We start from the raw sequence: 13,311 nt of genomic DNA on the forward strand, positions 1-13,311 counted from the left end.
CAATGACGTTTTCTCATATGCAATCTCATCAATAGAGTTAATCCAACCAGATCATCATGTTTTTGCTGTTGTTCAGCCAACTCCCTCCCGCTAGCACGTTTCACCTCCAGAATGAGGACACCTTGCTCTGGGGGCAGGTGTGAGCCTGGGAGCGCCCATTCGCTGACATTTAGGTCAGGAGGAGGCAGGGTCGTGCATGTTTCACGAGCTGACTCTCCTCCAAGAGGCTTGGAAGAAGATGACTGCCAGGAAGCCCAGCCCACAGTGGCCGATCCAAGGAGGCCGGAGGACTTGAAGCCTAAGAGTGGCTGAGACCTTCATTGTACCCTGCTTGTCCCCACTCAACCTCCTTGTTCTGTTTTGTTTTAATCCTGAGAGAGGGGGAAAAAAAACAAGTCAGACAAAAAATTCTCTGGTTAGAATGTAGCACGAGGGGTGCCCCGAATCAGCCTGTTTTTCCCAACCTCTCTGATTCTGGACCCCTTTGTGCCCGTGTGGGGTGGGGTGAAGGGCCCTGACCAGGCCGCACAAGCCACCCTGTGCCTTCGGACCTTTGGTCTCCTCATCTGTGAAACACACCACTGTGCTCTTTATGGATTAGCTGTAAACCAATGTAAAGAGCATGGTGTAAAGACCAGCTCCTTTTCTTCATTCCTGATAAATCAAGCGCATTTTTCCACTTAAATGAATTTGCATTATAATGGGGGGCAGCTTCAGGCCTTGGCAACAAGTCCAAGAAGAGAGTAGGCAATGTGTCTGGAGCAGGCAACGGACCCTAACAACATAAGTTCAAAGGTCACAGAGGTAGAGGAGGCTAAAGTCACAAGGGAAGCAGCTGGGACTTCAATAGTTTCTTGTGTCATTCTTCATGTGTGGAAAGGCCCCTGGTTGTCACAAAGCAGCTCTGTGTGTCACTTTAGCGTGCAATTATTGAGCTCCTGCTCTGTGCTCTGTCCCCAACAGTTGCCACAACGTCTTTATTTCCACTTTGTCCTCCTCCTAACCAAAACCAACCCCACCTTAGTCTCTCTTATCCTATTTTCTCCAAATCCTTCCACCAACCCCCACCAACCAATCTCAGCTGCCCCCATACCTGCCTTGTTTGGATGGACATCATGAGAAAGCCTGCCCCTTGGGGCCAGCACAGGGCACAGAGAACTACCCCCATTGAAAGAGACGGGCAGGGACAGATAAGATTCATCTCCTGAAAGGCATTTCCAGGGTATTTCTCTGGTGACAGAAGAACCAGTCAGGAAGATCTGTACCCCTCCTGAGTTGAACAAATTCTGTCTACTTCTCATTTCTAACTAAACCTCAAGAACAGGCAAGTTTTCTGGAAAGACCAGGCTTCCTTCTAACCTTCCACGATGTCCTTCTTCCCTTCGGCCACTTGCATGTTTCTCTCTTCGGAAGGGTGCTTGTAGAGAAGTGGAACTTCTTTAGCATAGAGGAACTCAAGTCCATAAAACGTGGCTTCTGGCTCTTAAAATCTATGTCAATGAATGTCAGAAAAATCGCTACTGGCAGGTAGGGCAATTTTACAAATTTAAGTGTGAACACTTTGGATCTCTGCACTTGTCATTCCGAGGCTCTGACTCTGAAGCCAAGGGCTGGCCCTTGTCATGGAGTGCCAGGACTGGACTGGAAGTATCAGTGTACATCCCATAGAACATCAGAGCCCCAGTAAGGCCTTGGCAAGAATATGCCAGCCTCCTACTGGGGGCCATCTGGATAGACTGACCCACCTTTGGGAACAGATAGTGAGTCTCACACCAGGATAATGTCCTTCACTGGAAAGCAAGCTGGGCTCATGTACACTGTCAAGTTCAAGCATCTCTGCACGGGCTCAAGGCTGTCTACCTTACGTCACCTTTCACCACGCCCTACCTTACACTTCGTGCTCCAACAGTAGCGAACCACTCAGAGGCCTCCACTTTATCTGTCGCCTCTGTGCCTTTGTGCAGGCTTGCCTTGACCAGAACGTCCTACACCCCACCCCGTGCGTACCCGGGTGATGTCTACCTACCTGTTAGGGTCCAGCTTAGGTATCACCACCTTTAGAAACTTGAATGTGGCCATGATTATGAATGCGGTGGCCTCCAAACCCAAGCAGGCCGAGGGTCAGATCTCTATTCATTCTCCCTAAACCTCAGTTTTCTTATTTATAAAATAGAAGCGAAAACATCAACTCTTTAGCGTTGTTAAAGAAAGCTGTGAAGGACTCAGGGTAGCTGACCCATAGTGTTCAGTAGCCATTTCCCTTGTTTCCTCATTTCTCCACTCTGCCTTTCCATCCTAGTGTGGGCTGGGTGTCTATCTCTACTATTCTATGTGTGTGCAATTTAGAAATATACATTATTGAAGTATAATTTACATACAATAGAATGTACCCATTTAAGTGTATGTTTTGACGAGTTTCCATTTATGTGAACACCTGTGCATACCTGTGTCTATGGAACATTTCTATCACTCCTAAAGCCTTCTTTGTGCCCTTACTGGTTAATCCTCATGCCTCGATTTCTGGGCCCAGGCAACCATGATCTCTTTTTACTGCTAGAGATCATATTATCTTTTCCAGAGCATCACATAAATGGAGTCATACAGTATATATTCTTTTGTGCTTTGTACACTCAGTATAATCAGTTCATTCAGTTTTGAGATCCCCAGCATGCTTCAACAGTAACTTGTCCCTTGTAGCTCTGCTTTTAACTTTGTCTTTTAATTAATTTGCTTCCTCCACTAGACTCTAAATCTCTCAAACATTCTTTTTCTTCTCTGGTTCCCAAAGAGGCACTCAGTAAATGTTAGGGGGAAGAAAGGGGAGAGGAAATGAGAGAGTTGTCATGGGGACTGGCGAAGATCTTGGCGCAACCTTGCATCTTGTCCACCCCTGGGCGGCAGTATTCACATTCCCAGCAGAACCACACACAGACACTTACAGCAGCCAGTCCACAGCCACCAGCAGGCTGATGTCCTCAGTCGGCAGGCCTACAGCCGTCAGAATAAGGAGCATGGTGACCAGCCCAGCACTGGGAATACTGGCTGCACCAACGCTGGCCAGTGTGGCCGTGAGGCTGTGAGAACAAAAAAGGTCAGGTCAAAGGAAGAGAAAGTAGCCTTGCCAAAACCATCACTGGCAAGCAATTTTAAGCTCTAATTTTCCCAGCAGTCATAAAATCCCTTTTTCCTCCCAAGGAATAGAGGAATCTGGAGTACCATGAGCCAGGAAATAGGGTCTATTTGAGTTTTGCTCATCTGATAGAAGCTTACAAATTCATGGATCAGAGTCTTGCCCCCATCATGACATGCAATTCACCAAATATATCACAGGGCTCAAATAAGGTAAGCATGGCTCTAAACGCAGGCAAGGAAATACTAAAGAAGAAAAACAAATCACCCTTAATCCTTCCACAGGAATACCACTGCATTCATTTCTGCTTACGTCTTTATGTCTCTGTGAGAAACAGAGACTTCTAGACTAAGTGGCAAGAGAGTCTGAGGAGGTCATTGCCAACATTAACATGAGAACTCAGAATAGCAAACATCCAGACTCAGTTGAGTGGACATCGGGGAAACAAACTGACAGAATTCCAAATGACATTAAGCTTTAGATGCCTGGACATTTCACCATGGGCTGGGAAGTACATTATTCAGAAAGAGGGTGCCAAGAAATGATAATAAAACAATGGGAGCCCTTCCTCCCAAAACATCTCATTCCTTGCTTTCCAAGGAATGCCAAGGGCATACCCAGTGCCATTTTGAAGTTGTCTCTGGAAACGAGTTTAATCTAGGGTTCAAGCACCCCGCCTAGACACCAGAGGGCCTCTGTGGTCCAGCAAAGGACAGTGACTTTTTCTCCCTCTATTCCGGATGCTATTTATAAAAGCTGTCATTTATGAATGGACAGCTTATAAAAATATGGATTCCCAACTTGCTTTTCTGACTGCTGAAAAGAAAAAGGGGGCTGCTTTCTCTGTGGTTATATAAAGTTGTTGTTGTTGTTGTTGTTGTTTTTTTACAGTTTTTATAGAGTTTTTAGAGTAGGTCTTCTGGCTTCAAACAAAGAATCAGACTCCCAAGCTGGGTTGCCAATTGGCATGTCCATGTACAAAACCCTGGTATTACAGTAAAAAGGAACTTGAATTTACCTAATCTGACACATGAGGAAAGAAAGTTCCCAGGAGGTTTTGTGATTTGCACTGGTTTTTCCATACTGCCATCCTTCCCCCACTTAGGCTTATCACAAAACAGATACTCCCCCTAGGTGGGATTAGAACCCATCTTTGCTTCTACCCTGCCCCAGCAATACAGAGCTGATGTAAGGGTTTAAAGAGCTCCATTTTGGGGGGTGGGGGGCATCCACTTAGGTCATAGAAGATAGTAATTAGTAGTGGTTATCAGAGAAGGTTCTCAAGTTGAACGACCCAGCTTCAAATCCCAATTCTGCCACTTGTTAAGCACGTGACTTTGGGCAACTTACTTAACCTCTCTGTGCCTTGATTCCCTTATCTGTAAAATAAGAGATAACAATGGGGTCGCACTCATGGAGTATGCAGGAGCTCAGAAATTAAGCACTTAGAAGAGGCTGGCACACTGCAAATTCCCCTCCCCCTAATACATGTGAATTCTTATTCTTATTGGGAAATTCGGGCAGGATGAGGCCGCTTTGCGATGAAAACTTCCCTAAAGTCCCGAGAGCTGGCAGGTGGGAATTCTCAGCCATTTCCCCAAGATGGAGAGAACACACCAGGGAAGGGGAACTTCCCAAGTTCCATCGGTCTCGGCTGAGGCTGTTTTTTCGCAACCTCAATTGCTTCTGTTCTGTGAGTCACTCTTGCACATCCCTGGGTGCTGTGCCCACATTGTTACCCCTTGGTTGTGTGAGACAAACTTCTGTAAAGAAATCTTCCTGGAAGTTGGTTCTCTTTCTGTTCCTCCATCTCAGTCACTCCCTGACCCGAACATAGGCGGGGTGTCTATGGAATTCTAAGCCCTGCAATAGCCCCTAGGTGGAGATCTTCCCTCTCTTTATCCTTTCCAGATTTTCACATCATTCTGCTCCTCTGGCTCACTTCTCTGGCTGGTTTTTGGATGTTGTACAAGATACCACACACACATTAATTGCAGCAGAACCTCACAGTAACCCTGTAAGGTACATCTGGCTGTACATCAATTGGACGGGTGGAGAAACTTAGGGTCACTCAGCTTGAACATGGTCTGCTGGGATTTGAGTACTCGTCTGCTCGATTCCAATGCCATGCTGCCTTTTTATGTCTCTTGATCCCTCCTCACATTGAACTCTGCTACTGCTACTGCTAAGTCACTTCAGTTGTGTCCGACTCTGTGCGACCCCATAGACGGCAGCCTACCAGGCTCCCCCACCCCTGGGATTCTCCAAGCAAGAACATTGGAGTGGGTTGCCATTTCCTTCTCCAATGCATGAAAGTGAAAAGTGAAAGTGAAGTCGCTCAGTCGTGTCTGACTCCTAGTGACCCCATGGACTGCAGCCTACCAGGCTCCTCCACCCATGGGATTTTCCAGGCAGGAGTACTGGAGTGGGGTGCCATTGCCTTCTCCGCACATTGAACTCTAAGACTTAACAAATTTGCTGAGAATTCCTGGCCACTGTTTTGCTACCTGCAGGGAACTGAGAAGACGAGAAATGTACTTGGAAGCACAGCAATGAAGCTAGACTTGGCTATTTTCCTCTGACTAAATTGGAACTACATACACTACATATACTATGTAGCAGCCAGGAAACTATCTAACTACATATACTACATATACATATACTACATATGGAGTATATGAACTACATATACTCCTTGTGGGGGGGGTGTCTCCCAGAGATAGCCCTTGTGATGTCTACAAACAGCAGAGTTGATTGAACTTGCCAGGGGCACCACTATTAAATATATTTGGCCAACTTTATCCTTTGTCCTGTGAAAATTCTCAGTACTATCATTATTAAAATAAAGGGTAGATTTAAATAATTCAAGCACTACCTCAGTCACCTGGTCCGATCTGCAAGTTCTCATCTAATGATGTGGGCTTGATGGGAAGCATGGTTGCTTCATCAATGGGAGACTTCAGAGACATTAAAAAGCCCCATTTGTCTTTGAATTTTAAAGTAAGGGAGGTTGGTTTGTCTTTGAATTTTAAAGTAAGAGAGGTTGGTTTGTCTTTGAATTTAAAAGGAAGGGAGGTTGGCAGTCCTATACACAATCTGTTAGGACATGACTTAGAAGGCTTGATAATTTGACGTAAAGCATGTTTTCCACTGAGTAACATCACGTTACTCACTATATCACTGTCACATTTTTCTGTCATATGCTAGGAGTACTGTATTTGATTAATAAGCATCAATAATAGTAATAATACTAGTAGCTAAGATTTATTGACAGGTAACTACATATCAGGCATGGTGCTCTAAACCACCCTAGAATACGTGATTATTGTCCTATTGTTTGAAATTGAGGCTCCTTTAGAGTACTGCTATAGATTGAGGTGCATCCTCCCCAAATTCATTTGTTGAAGCCCTAATCTCCAATGTGATGGTACTTGGAGATGGAGCCTCGGTCATGAAGGTAGAGTTCTCATGGTGGGATTAGTGCCCTTGTAAGAGGAGACATAAGAGAACTTGCTGTCTCTCTCCAGGTACCAAGGTAAGGCCATGTGAGTGAACATCTAGAAGGCTGTTACTTGCAAATCTGGAAGAGGACATTCTTTAGGGGCTGAACCCACTGGCACCTTAATCTTGGACTTTCCATCCTCCAGAACTGTAAGAAATAAACACCTTCTGTTTGAGCCAAATAGTCTGTGGTACTTTGTTACACAGCCGGAGCTGACTGAAAAAGTACATACCTCCTAGGATGGTTGTTAGGATTAGATAAATTAATACATACAAGTAGGTGTGATCTTTAAGTCTGCAGAGAAGCGATATGTCTTTAATGACATATTGGAAAAGTATTATTTCTGAATTTTTAAAAATGATAATTACATAGATAAAATGACTTTAGCAAAAACAAAAAAATTATTATTTATTTGTAATAAAATGTTATGTGCTACATTGAGGAATCTCTTCCTCCAAGTACTTTATCAGTTATGCTGTCATTCCCTGGAATGCTGAAGGGAGCATATTTTAAGAAAAACTGGATCCAGAGTCAGTTGATGCTGGTCCCAGTAACAGCCCTTCTGGCTCATTACTGACAGTATTACAGCTTTGGACTGAAGCCTGTGCTTCTTCATCTATTAAATAAACATAGAAGCAACTGCCATGGAACATCACGCGATGGTTAAAAATCAATTAATATCAAATTTCTGAAGCAATTTCACATAGGTAATACAAACAGAAGACATTAGTGTGAGCCTGCTTCATTCCTCTTCCAATCTTCCCTTTGAGCTTGCCAATAATTCCTCTTCTCGTTTATGTCTTTCACCATCCTTCTACCCGGATAACTGAAACTGAAGTGGCCTCTGTGAAACGGAATTAGTGTGGAAGGGACAAAAAGGTAAAGGGTTGTTTCAGTGCTTCACCCCACGCACTTCACTCACCTTACGGTCACAATCTGGCCTCCGTCTAGGACGACGCCATTCATCTGGGCTATAAAGATGGCGGCCACCGCTTCATAAAGGGCCGTACCATCCATGTTAATGGTTGCTCCGACTGGCAGGACAAATCTAGTCACACGCTTATCAATCCCCAGATTTTCTTCCAAGCAGCGGAAGGTGACGGGCAAAGTTCCAGCACTAAGGGATAACAAGAGAGACGAGAGTTATATCCACTTTAGAGAAGCAGGACGAAGCCCGATCTGAAATGCCACCACAAAGCTTTTGTTCTTTGTTCCAATCAAACAATGTGACTTGAAAAAAGCAGCATCTAGAACTAAATTAAAACCCACCGAGTTGCCATATAGGCCATTACACAGTATTGAATAGAGTTCTGTACTCCAGTAAAAAATGTTTTAAATCCAAATAGATTTTAATTCTAGCAATAAAGCAAAACAAAAAACAAAACAGAAACAAACAAAAAAACCCTTGATTTGGAGGCTCAAATTCTATCTTATTAAGATGCTAATTAGGCAGCAAAATATTTTTGTTGGTTCTAGTTTTTGAGATCTACTCAGGGCTTCAGTTCTCCTTTCCGTTTGGTCCCTGTTTCCATCTTGGATTAAATATTCAAAACCTGTGTGATTGCCCACATTAATGGGGCTGCAAAATAAAGGTAAGGAAAAGGATCAGCTACTAATAGTAAGACAGAATGAGGAATTTTTGAATGACCCATAATTTTATGCTAGAAACACTGTTTCCAACAAGATTAACTACATGGGTTGTACCCAGCCCTTGGGAATTGCCCTGAGCTGGCTTGCTAATTTTGAGAAAGCTGGAGAAATATGGTAAGCACCATTCAGCAAGAATCCAAGTTTCTAGAAATTCCCTGGGGATCCTCACAGACATTCCAACTCCCTGATAAATGGTCATTGCCAACTCTAGAGTCTCTCCTATGACTTAGGGCAGAAAAGCTCTGTAGCTAATCAAAGACCCAATGTGGAGTGACTTCACTCCCACTCCTCCCAGGCGTGGGATGCAAATTCATGACCATAGGAATCAATCTCAAAGGCCAGAACTCCTGACATGTTCAGTGTCTTCTAAAAGAGGAGACCTACAAGAGTAAGAGTTGCTGAAAGCCAGACTATTTATTTCCATGTGGATAGAGGTGATGGGAGGGCAAGTGGATTTGCTTCAAAGTTTAATGAATATGGAAAGCAACGCAGAACATTCCAACTGCCATGGGAATACCTTGTGAGCCATTCTCTTTTTTCTTATTCAAACTTGAGCAAACTGACTTGAGAGAAAGCCCTAGTGTGGACGGCACATTTGTCTCTCTTGTCTTTATAGCCTTAGTCATAGTTCCCTTCTACTTGTCAGAATTAGGGTTAGACAAAAACCTTTGCAAAGGTCTCGGTTTCTCAGAGCGGAAGAGGACCATCAGCTTCAGGCATGATAAATAAAACGCAGATTTCAGGACCAACTCAGAACCAAGGACCCTGAAGCTCCAAACTTAGGGTCTCCTAAATCTGCACCTTAACATCCCACAGACCCACAAGCCCTATTAACAACCTTAGAGAAGGCAGAGTCATCTTACTGAACCATTCTTTGTGATTTCAGGTCAGGGGTCTGTCTCATGCCTCCTCTTTGGCTTTAGGTAGGGAAAAGTTATGGATGTTTGGAGACCTCTCATTAAAAAAACCCTAGGAACCCCAGGGAAAAGGTTGGGGTCTGGCCTCATTTACATGCGGGGGTGTCGTTGTACCTGGCTTGCTGCCCCAGCTATTTCAAGAGAAGTTAGTGTCCTTTGGCTTCCCTGGTGGCTCAGATGGCAAAGAATCTGCCTGCAATGCAGGAGACCCAGGTTGGCTCCCTAGGTGGGGAAGATCCCCTGGAAAGGGAATGGCAACCCACTCCAGTATTCTTGCCTAGAGAATTTCATGGACAGAGAAGTCTGGTGGGTACAGTCCATGGGGTCACAAAGAGTCGAATACAAGGGAGCAACTAATATTTTCACTTTCACTTTCACTTCAGTTCAGTCGCTCACTCGTGTCTGACTCTATGTGACCCCATGAATCGCAGCACGCCAGGCCTCCCTGTCCATCACCAACTCCCAGAGTTCACCCAGACTCACGTCCATCGAGTCAGTGATGCCATCCAGCCATCTCATCCTCTGTCGTTCCCTTCTCCTCCTGCCCCCAGTCCCTCCCAGCATCAGAGTCTTTTCCAACTTTCACTTAATGTCCTTTATTCCTCTCCCACACCCCCAGCCCCTTTCTAAGACCCTTTGACGTCACCAGGACACCACGATTGGTCTGAAATGGCAGCACAGCTGTGGTCTGAAATGGGCAGCTAGATTCTCACTGGTATGAATCTAAGGACACTGCTGGGACGACTGGAATATATCCACTATTATTGCTGCATTCATTTCCCCACACTGTCATCAAAGGGTCTTTAGACAATTCAACAGACTGAGGAACACAATTGGTGAGGCATGAAAATATTCTTAGTGCCACTAGGGAATATGCTTTGTGTCTTAAAAATCCATATGTACCCCATCAGTCCAAATTAGGATTTGAGAATTTTAAGTCTTTCTTGTATTGACAGGCTGACATTCTGACATTGTTTTTTTTTTTTTTTGGCTCCTGCCTCCATGGTCATATGACATTCTTCAAATGTTGCTGATTATAACTGTCTGGTACTCCAGATTTTTCTTTTTTTTATCCAGATTAGTTTTAACAGCAGGCACTGAAGTCAGGGGGATGCAGCGAGATGTGTCCCAGGCCACTCCCACCCCAATCCGGCTGCCCTGATACCAGCCCCTGTGCCTATTGAGAAAATGGGGCTAACCCTCCCCTCTATGTCCCATTCAGGCCAAGGTCCGAGGAGGTAGAAAGTGTATTTAACTGGCTGTCCCTGGGGCTTTTCCCTTGTGGTCATAATGGGAAAGAAACCTTGAGTTAATTCTCAGTACATGACTCCTGCCACAGTGACTTTAAAAAGAAAATAAAAGAAATTCTGCTGCTGCTGCTAAGTCGCTTCAGTTGTGTCCAACTCTGTGCGACCCCGTAGACGGCAGCCCACCAGGCTCCTCCGTCCCTGAGATTCTCCAGGCAAGAACACTGGAGTGGGTTGCCATTTCCTTCTCCAATGCATGAAAGTGAAAAGTGAAAGTGAAGTCGCTCAGTCGTGTCTGACTCTTAGCGACCCCATGGACTGCAGCCTACCAGGCTCCTCTGTCCATGGGATTTTCTACATCCAGGCAAAAGCCACATTTTAACCAAAGATTAAAACCATATTCTTTTTTCAAACAAAATACAAGGTAAAAGGGGAGAAATGAGTCTAATATTTGTGGTCTTGGTCAGATAACCCAAGAATTTGTCTTTGATTTAGATATAATTTTGGGTTTTCCCTATGATTTTAAGATTTACCTTTGTTGTATAAAGAGACTAGGATAATTGTCTAGTCATTCAAAAGAAAAGATAATATTTTGAGATAGTATAGATATCAAAACCACAATGGCACTGGAAGAAAATATAAAGTAATATTTTACAATCTTTAGTGGAAAAGATATTCCTAAGCAAAGTCAGAATTTTAAATACTAAAGGAAAATATTGATGACTTTGTGCTCAGTCGCTTCAGTCATGTCCAACTCTTTGCAACACTATGGACTGTAGCCCGCCAGGCTTCTCTGTCAGTGGAATTTTCCAGGCAAGAATACTGGAGTGGGTTGCCATGCCCTTCTCCAGGGGATCTTCCTGAGCCAGGGATCAAGCCTGTGTTTCCTGTACTGCAGGGAGAATCTTTTTATCACTGAGCCACCGGGGAAGCTCCACAAATTAAAATCTGCTAGTGATACAAAGCACAGTAAAATTTTAAGACAAATATCAAGTGAAGAGGGGCATTATTTGCAACATATGATACATAAGTTGATATTTTTATACATGAAGAGAGCCGAAAATCAATCAGGAAAGAATACCCCAACAAGAAATTGAGCTCACAAACAATTCACAGGGCAGGGGAGGGGAGGGAAGGATGGTCAAAAAGAACACAAAAAGATGTTTTCCCTTCCCAGTAATCAGAGTAACACAAACTCAGTGAGATCACTTTTCACCAATAGGTTTGGAAAGTGTTAAAATGACTGCTTTTATGTCCCCAGTTAGTAGGGACATAAACTAACGTACTTTTCCAAATAGTAATCTGGTGATATGCTTCAAAACCATCAAGGTGCTTACCACCAGATTCAGAAACTCGAAATTTATCCTGAGATCATCAGACATCCTTGCAGAGATGTATTTACAAGGATGCGTGTCACAGCCCTATTCAATATACAAGGCTTAAATATACATTTGGGATGTGGTTGTAATATAGTACATACAGTGTATTATTATGAAGTTGAAAAATAGTAGTAATATAAATATAGTTATAGTAAGAGCTATATCATAACTCTTATGTTGACCAGTGAAAATTTTGTTGTTTTTGGTTTAGTCACTAAGTTGTGGTCCTACTCTTTTGCAATCCCATGAACTGTACCCCGCTGGGCTTCCGTCCATGGGATTTCCCGGGCAAGAATACTGGAGTGGGTTGCTATTTCCTTCCGCAAGGGATCTTCTCGACCTGCTTTAGCAATGTACAATATCTGCACATAATAAGAAATGGAAATGTGCATAACTGTAAAGATTAACTAAAATGTTACTACTTAGGTATCAGTGGTGATGCCTGTTTTTTCTCCAAACTTTTATTCACTGTCTGAACTTGTCATAATGAGAAAACATCATGCTCGTAACCAGAAAACAAAAATAAAACTAAACCTGATTGTTTTTATTTTTGAAAAAAGTTAACTTTTTCACTAAAAAGACAGGATGTTTATGGATAGAACTCTTTAGCCATAAGAAATTTATAGGACCAAGAAGGAAAAAGGAAATTTTGGAGTGCTTACCTTCATCTTGGGAAACCAAATGCAGAATCTAGATCTCCCAGATTGTATATATTTTCACTTTTTCTGAAACCTTACATTCTACTAGTCCAAACTTCTCATTGATTTGCACGATGGAAATATAATTTGGCTTCCTAGGTATCAGCACTAGGGGCCTATTATGTAACTTAAGAAAAACCTGATGGCCTGCTCAGTAGTTCAGAAGCAGCAGTTTCTCTGTGTCACAGAGTAGCTGCCTTCCTGGCAGAGCATGGTCATGGGCTCTGTAACAAGGACCTGCCAACCTGTGACTCCAGAGATAACACTGAGCTGTGGGTTGCGGAGTTTGTTTGTCTCCCTGCCACCTACTTTATGGCCTCAATCTTTGTTTCTCGAACCAAGGATACATGTGCAGAAATAAAAGCAAATATTGCAGGCTGAGAAAATAAAACTCTCTTAGTCTTGGAAATTCTACATTGTTTGGTGTTTCTTATGTACTTGTTTTTGTTATTTGTTGGTTTGTTTTTGCTAAATTCAGTCCAAAGTGGTATCCAAGAAAGAAGAGTTTTTGCTTTTTTTGTCTGCATATCTCTGGAGCCCTCGCTGCCTTCTGAGGCACTGGAACTAGGTAACGAAGAAGGAACCAACTCTTAGCCAATATCAAGTCAAATCAATACCAACTGGACTTTCCTCAAAATCAATGGGACTGAATAGTCCATTACAGGTTCAAAGACTTGTTTGATTTCCGGTTTGTTTGAAAAATCTCACCTAATCTACCATTCACCCTGCAAAACCTTTTTCTCTTATTCTTGAAAAATTACTCAATAGAGTGATATGCTGTAATAGCA

General features: G+C 43.3%; 1 protein-coding gene across 3 annotated transcripts in view; it reads right to left on the reverse strand.

The window, feature by feature from the left end:
* The window catches only part of SLC1A2 (solute carrier family 1 member 2), a 168,946-nt gene that overhangs the window by 24,597 nt on the left and 131,038 nt on the right, over nt 1-13,311 (reverse strand). For all 3 annotated transcript variants that reach the window (XM_061381134.1, XM_061381135.1, XM_061381133.1), the window contains 2 exons: nt 7,555-7,749; nt 2,940-3,074 (listed from right to left, as the gene is read on the reverse strand). In XM_061381134.1, coding sequence (XP_061237118.1) covers nt 2,940-3,074; nt 7,555-7,749 — 330 coding nt within the window. The remainder of the gene's footprint in view (nt 1-2,939; nt 3,075-7,554; nt 7,750-13,311) is intronic.

Source organism: Bos javanicus, chromosome 15, assembly GCF_032452875.1.
Source record: "Bos javanicus breed banteng chromosome 15, ARS-OSU_banteng_1.0, whole genome shotgun sequence".
Lineage (NCBI taxonomy): Eukaryota > Metazoa > Chordata > Mammalia > Artiodactyla > Bovidae > Bos > Bos javanicus.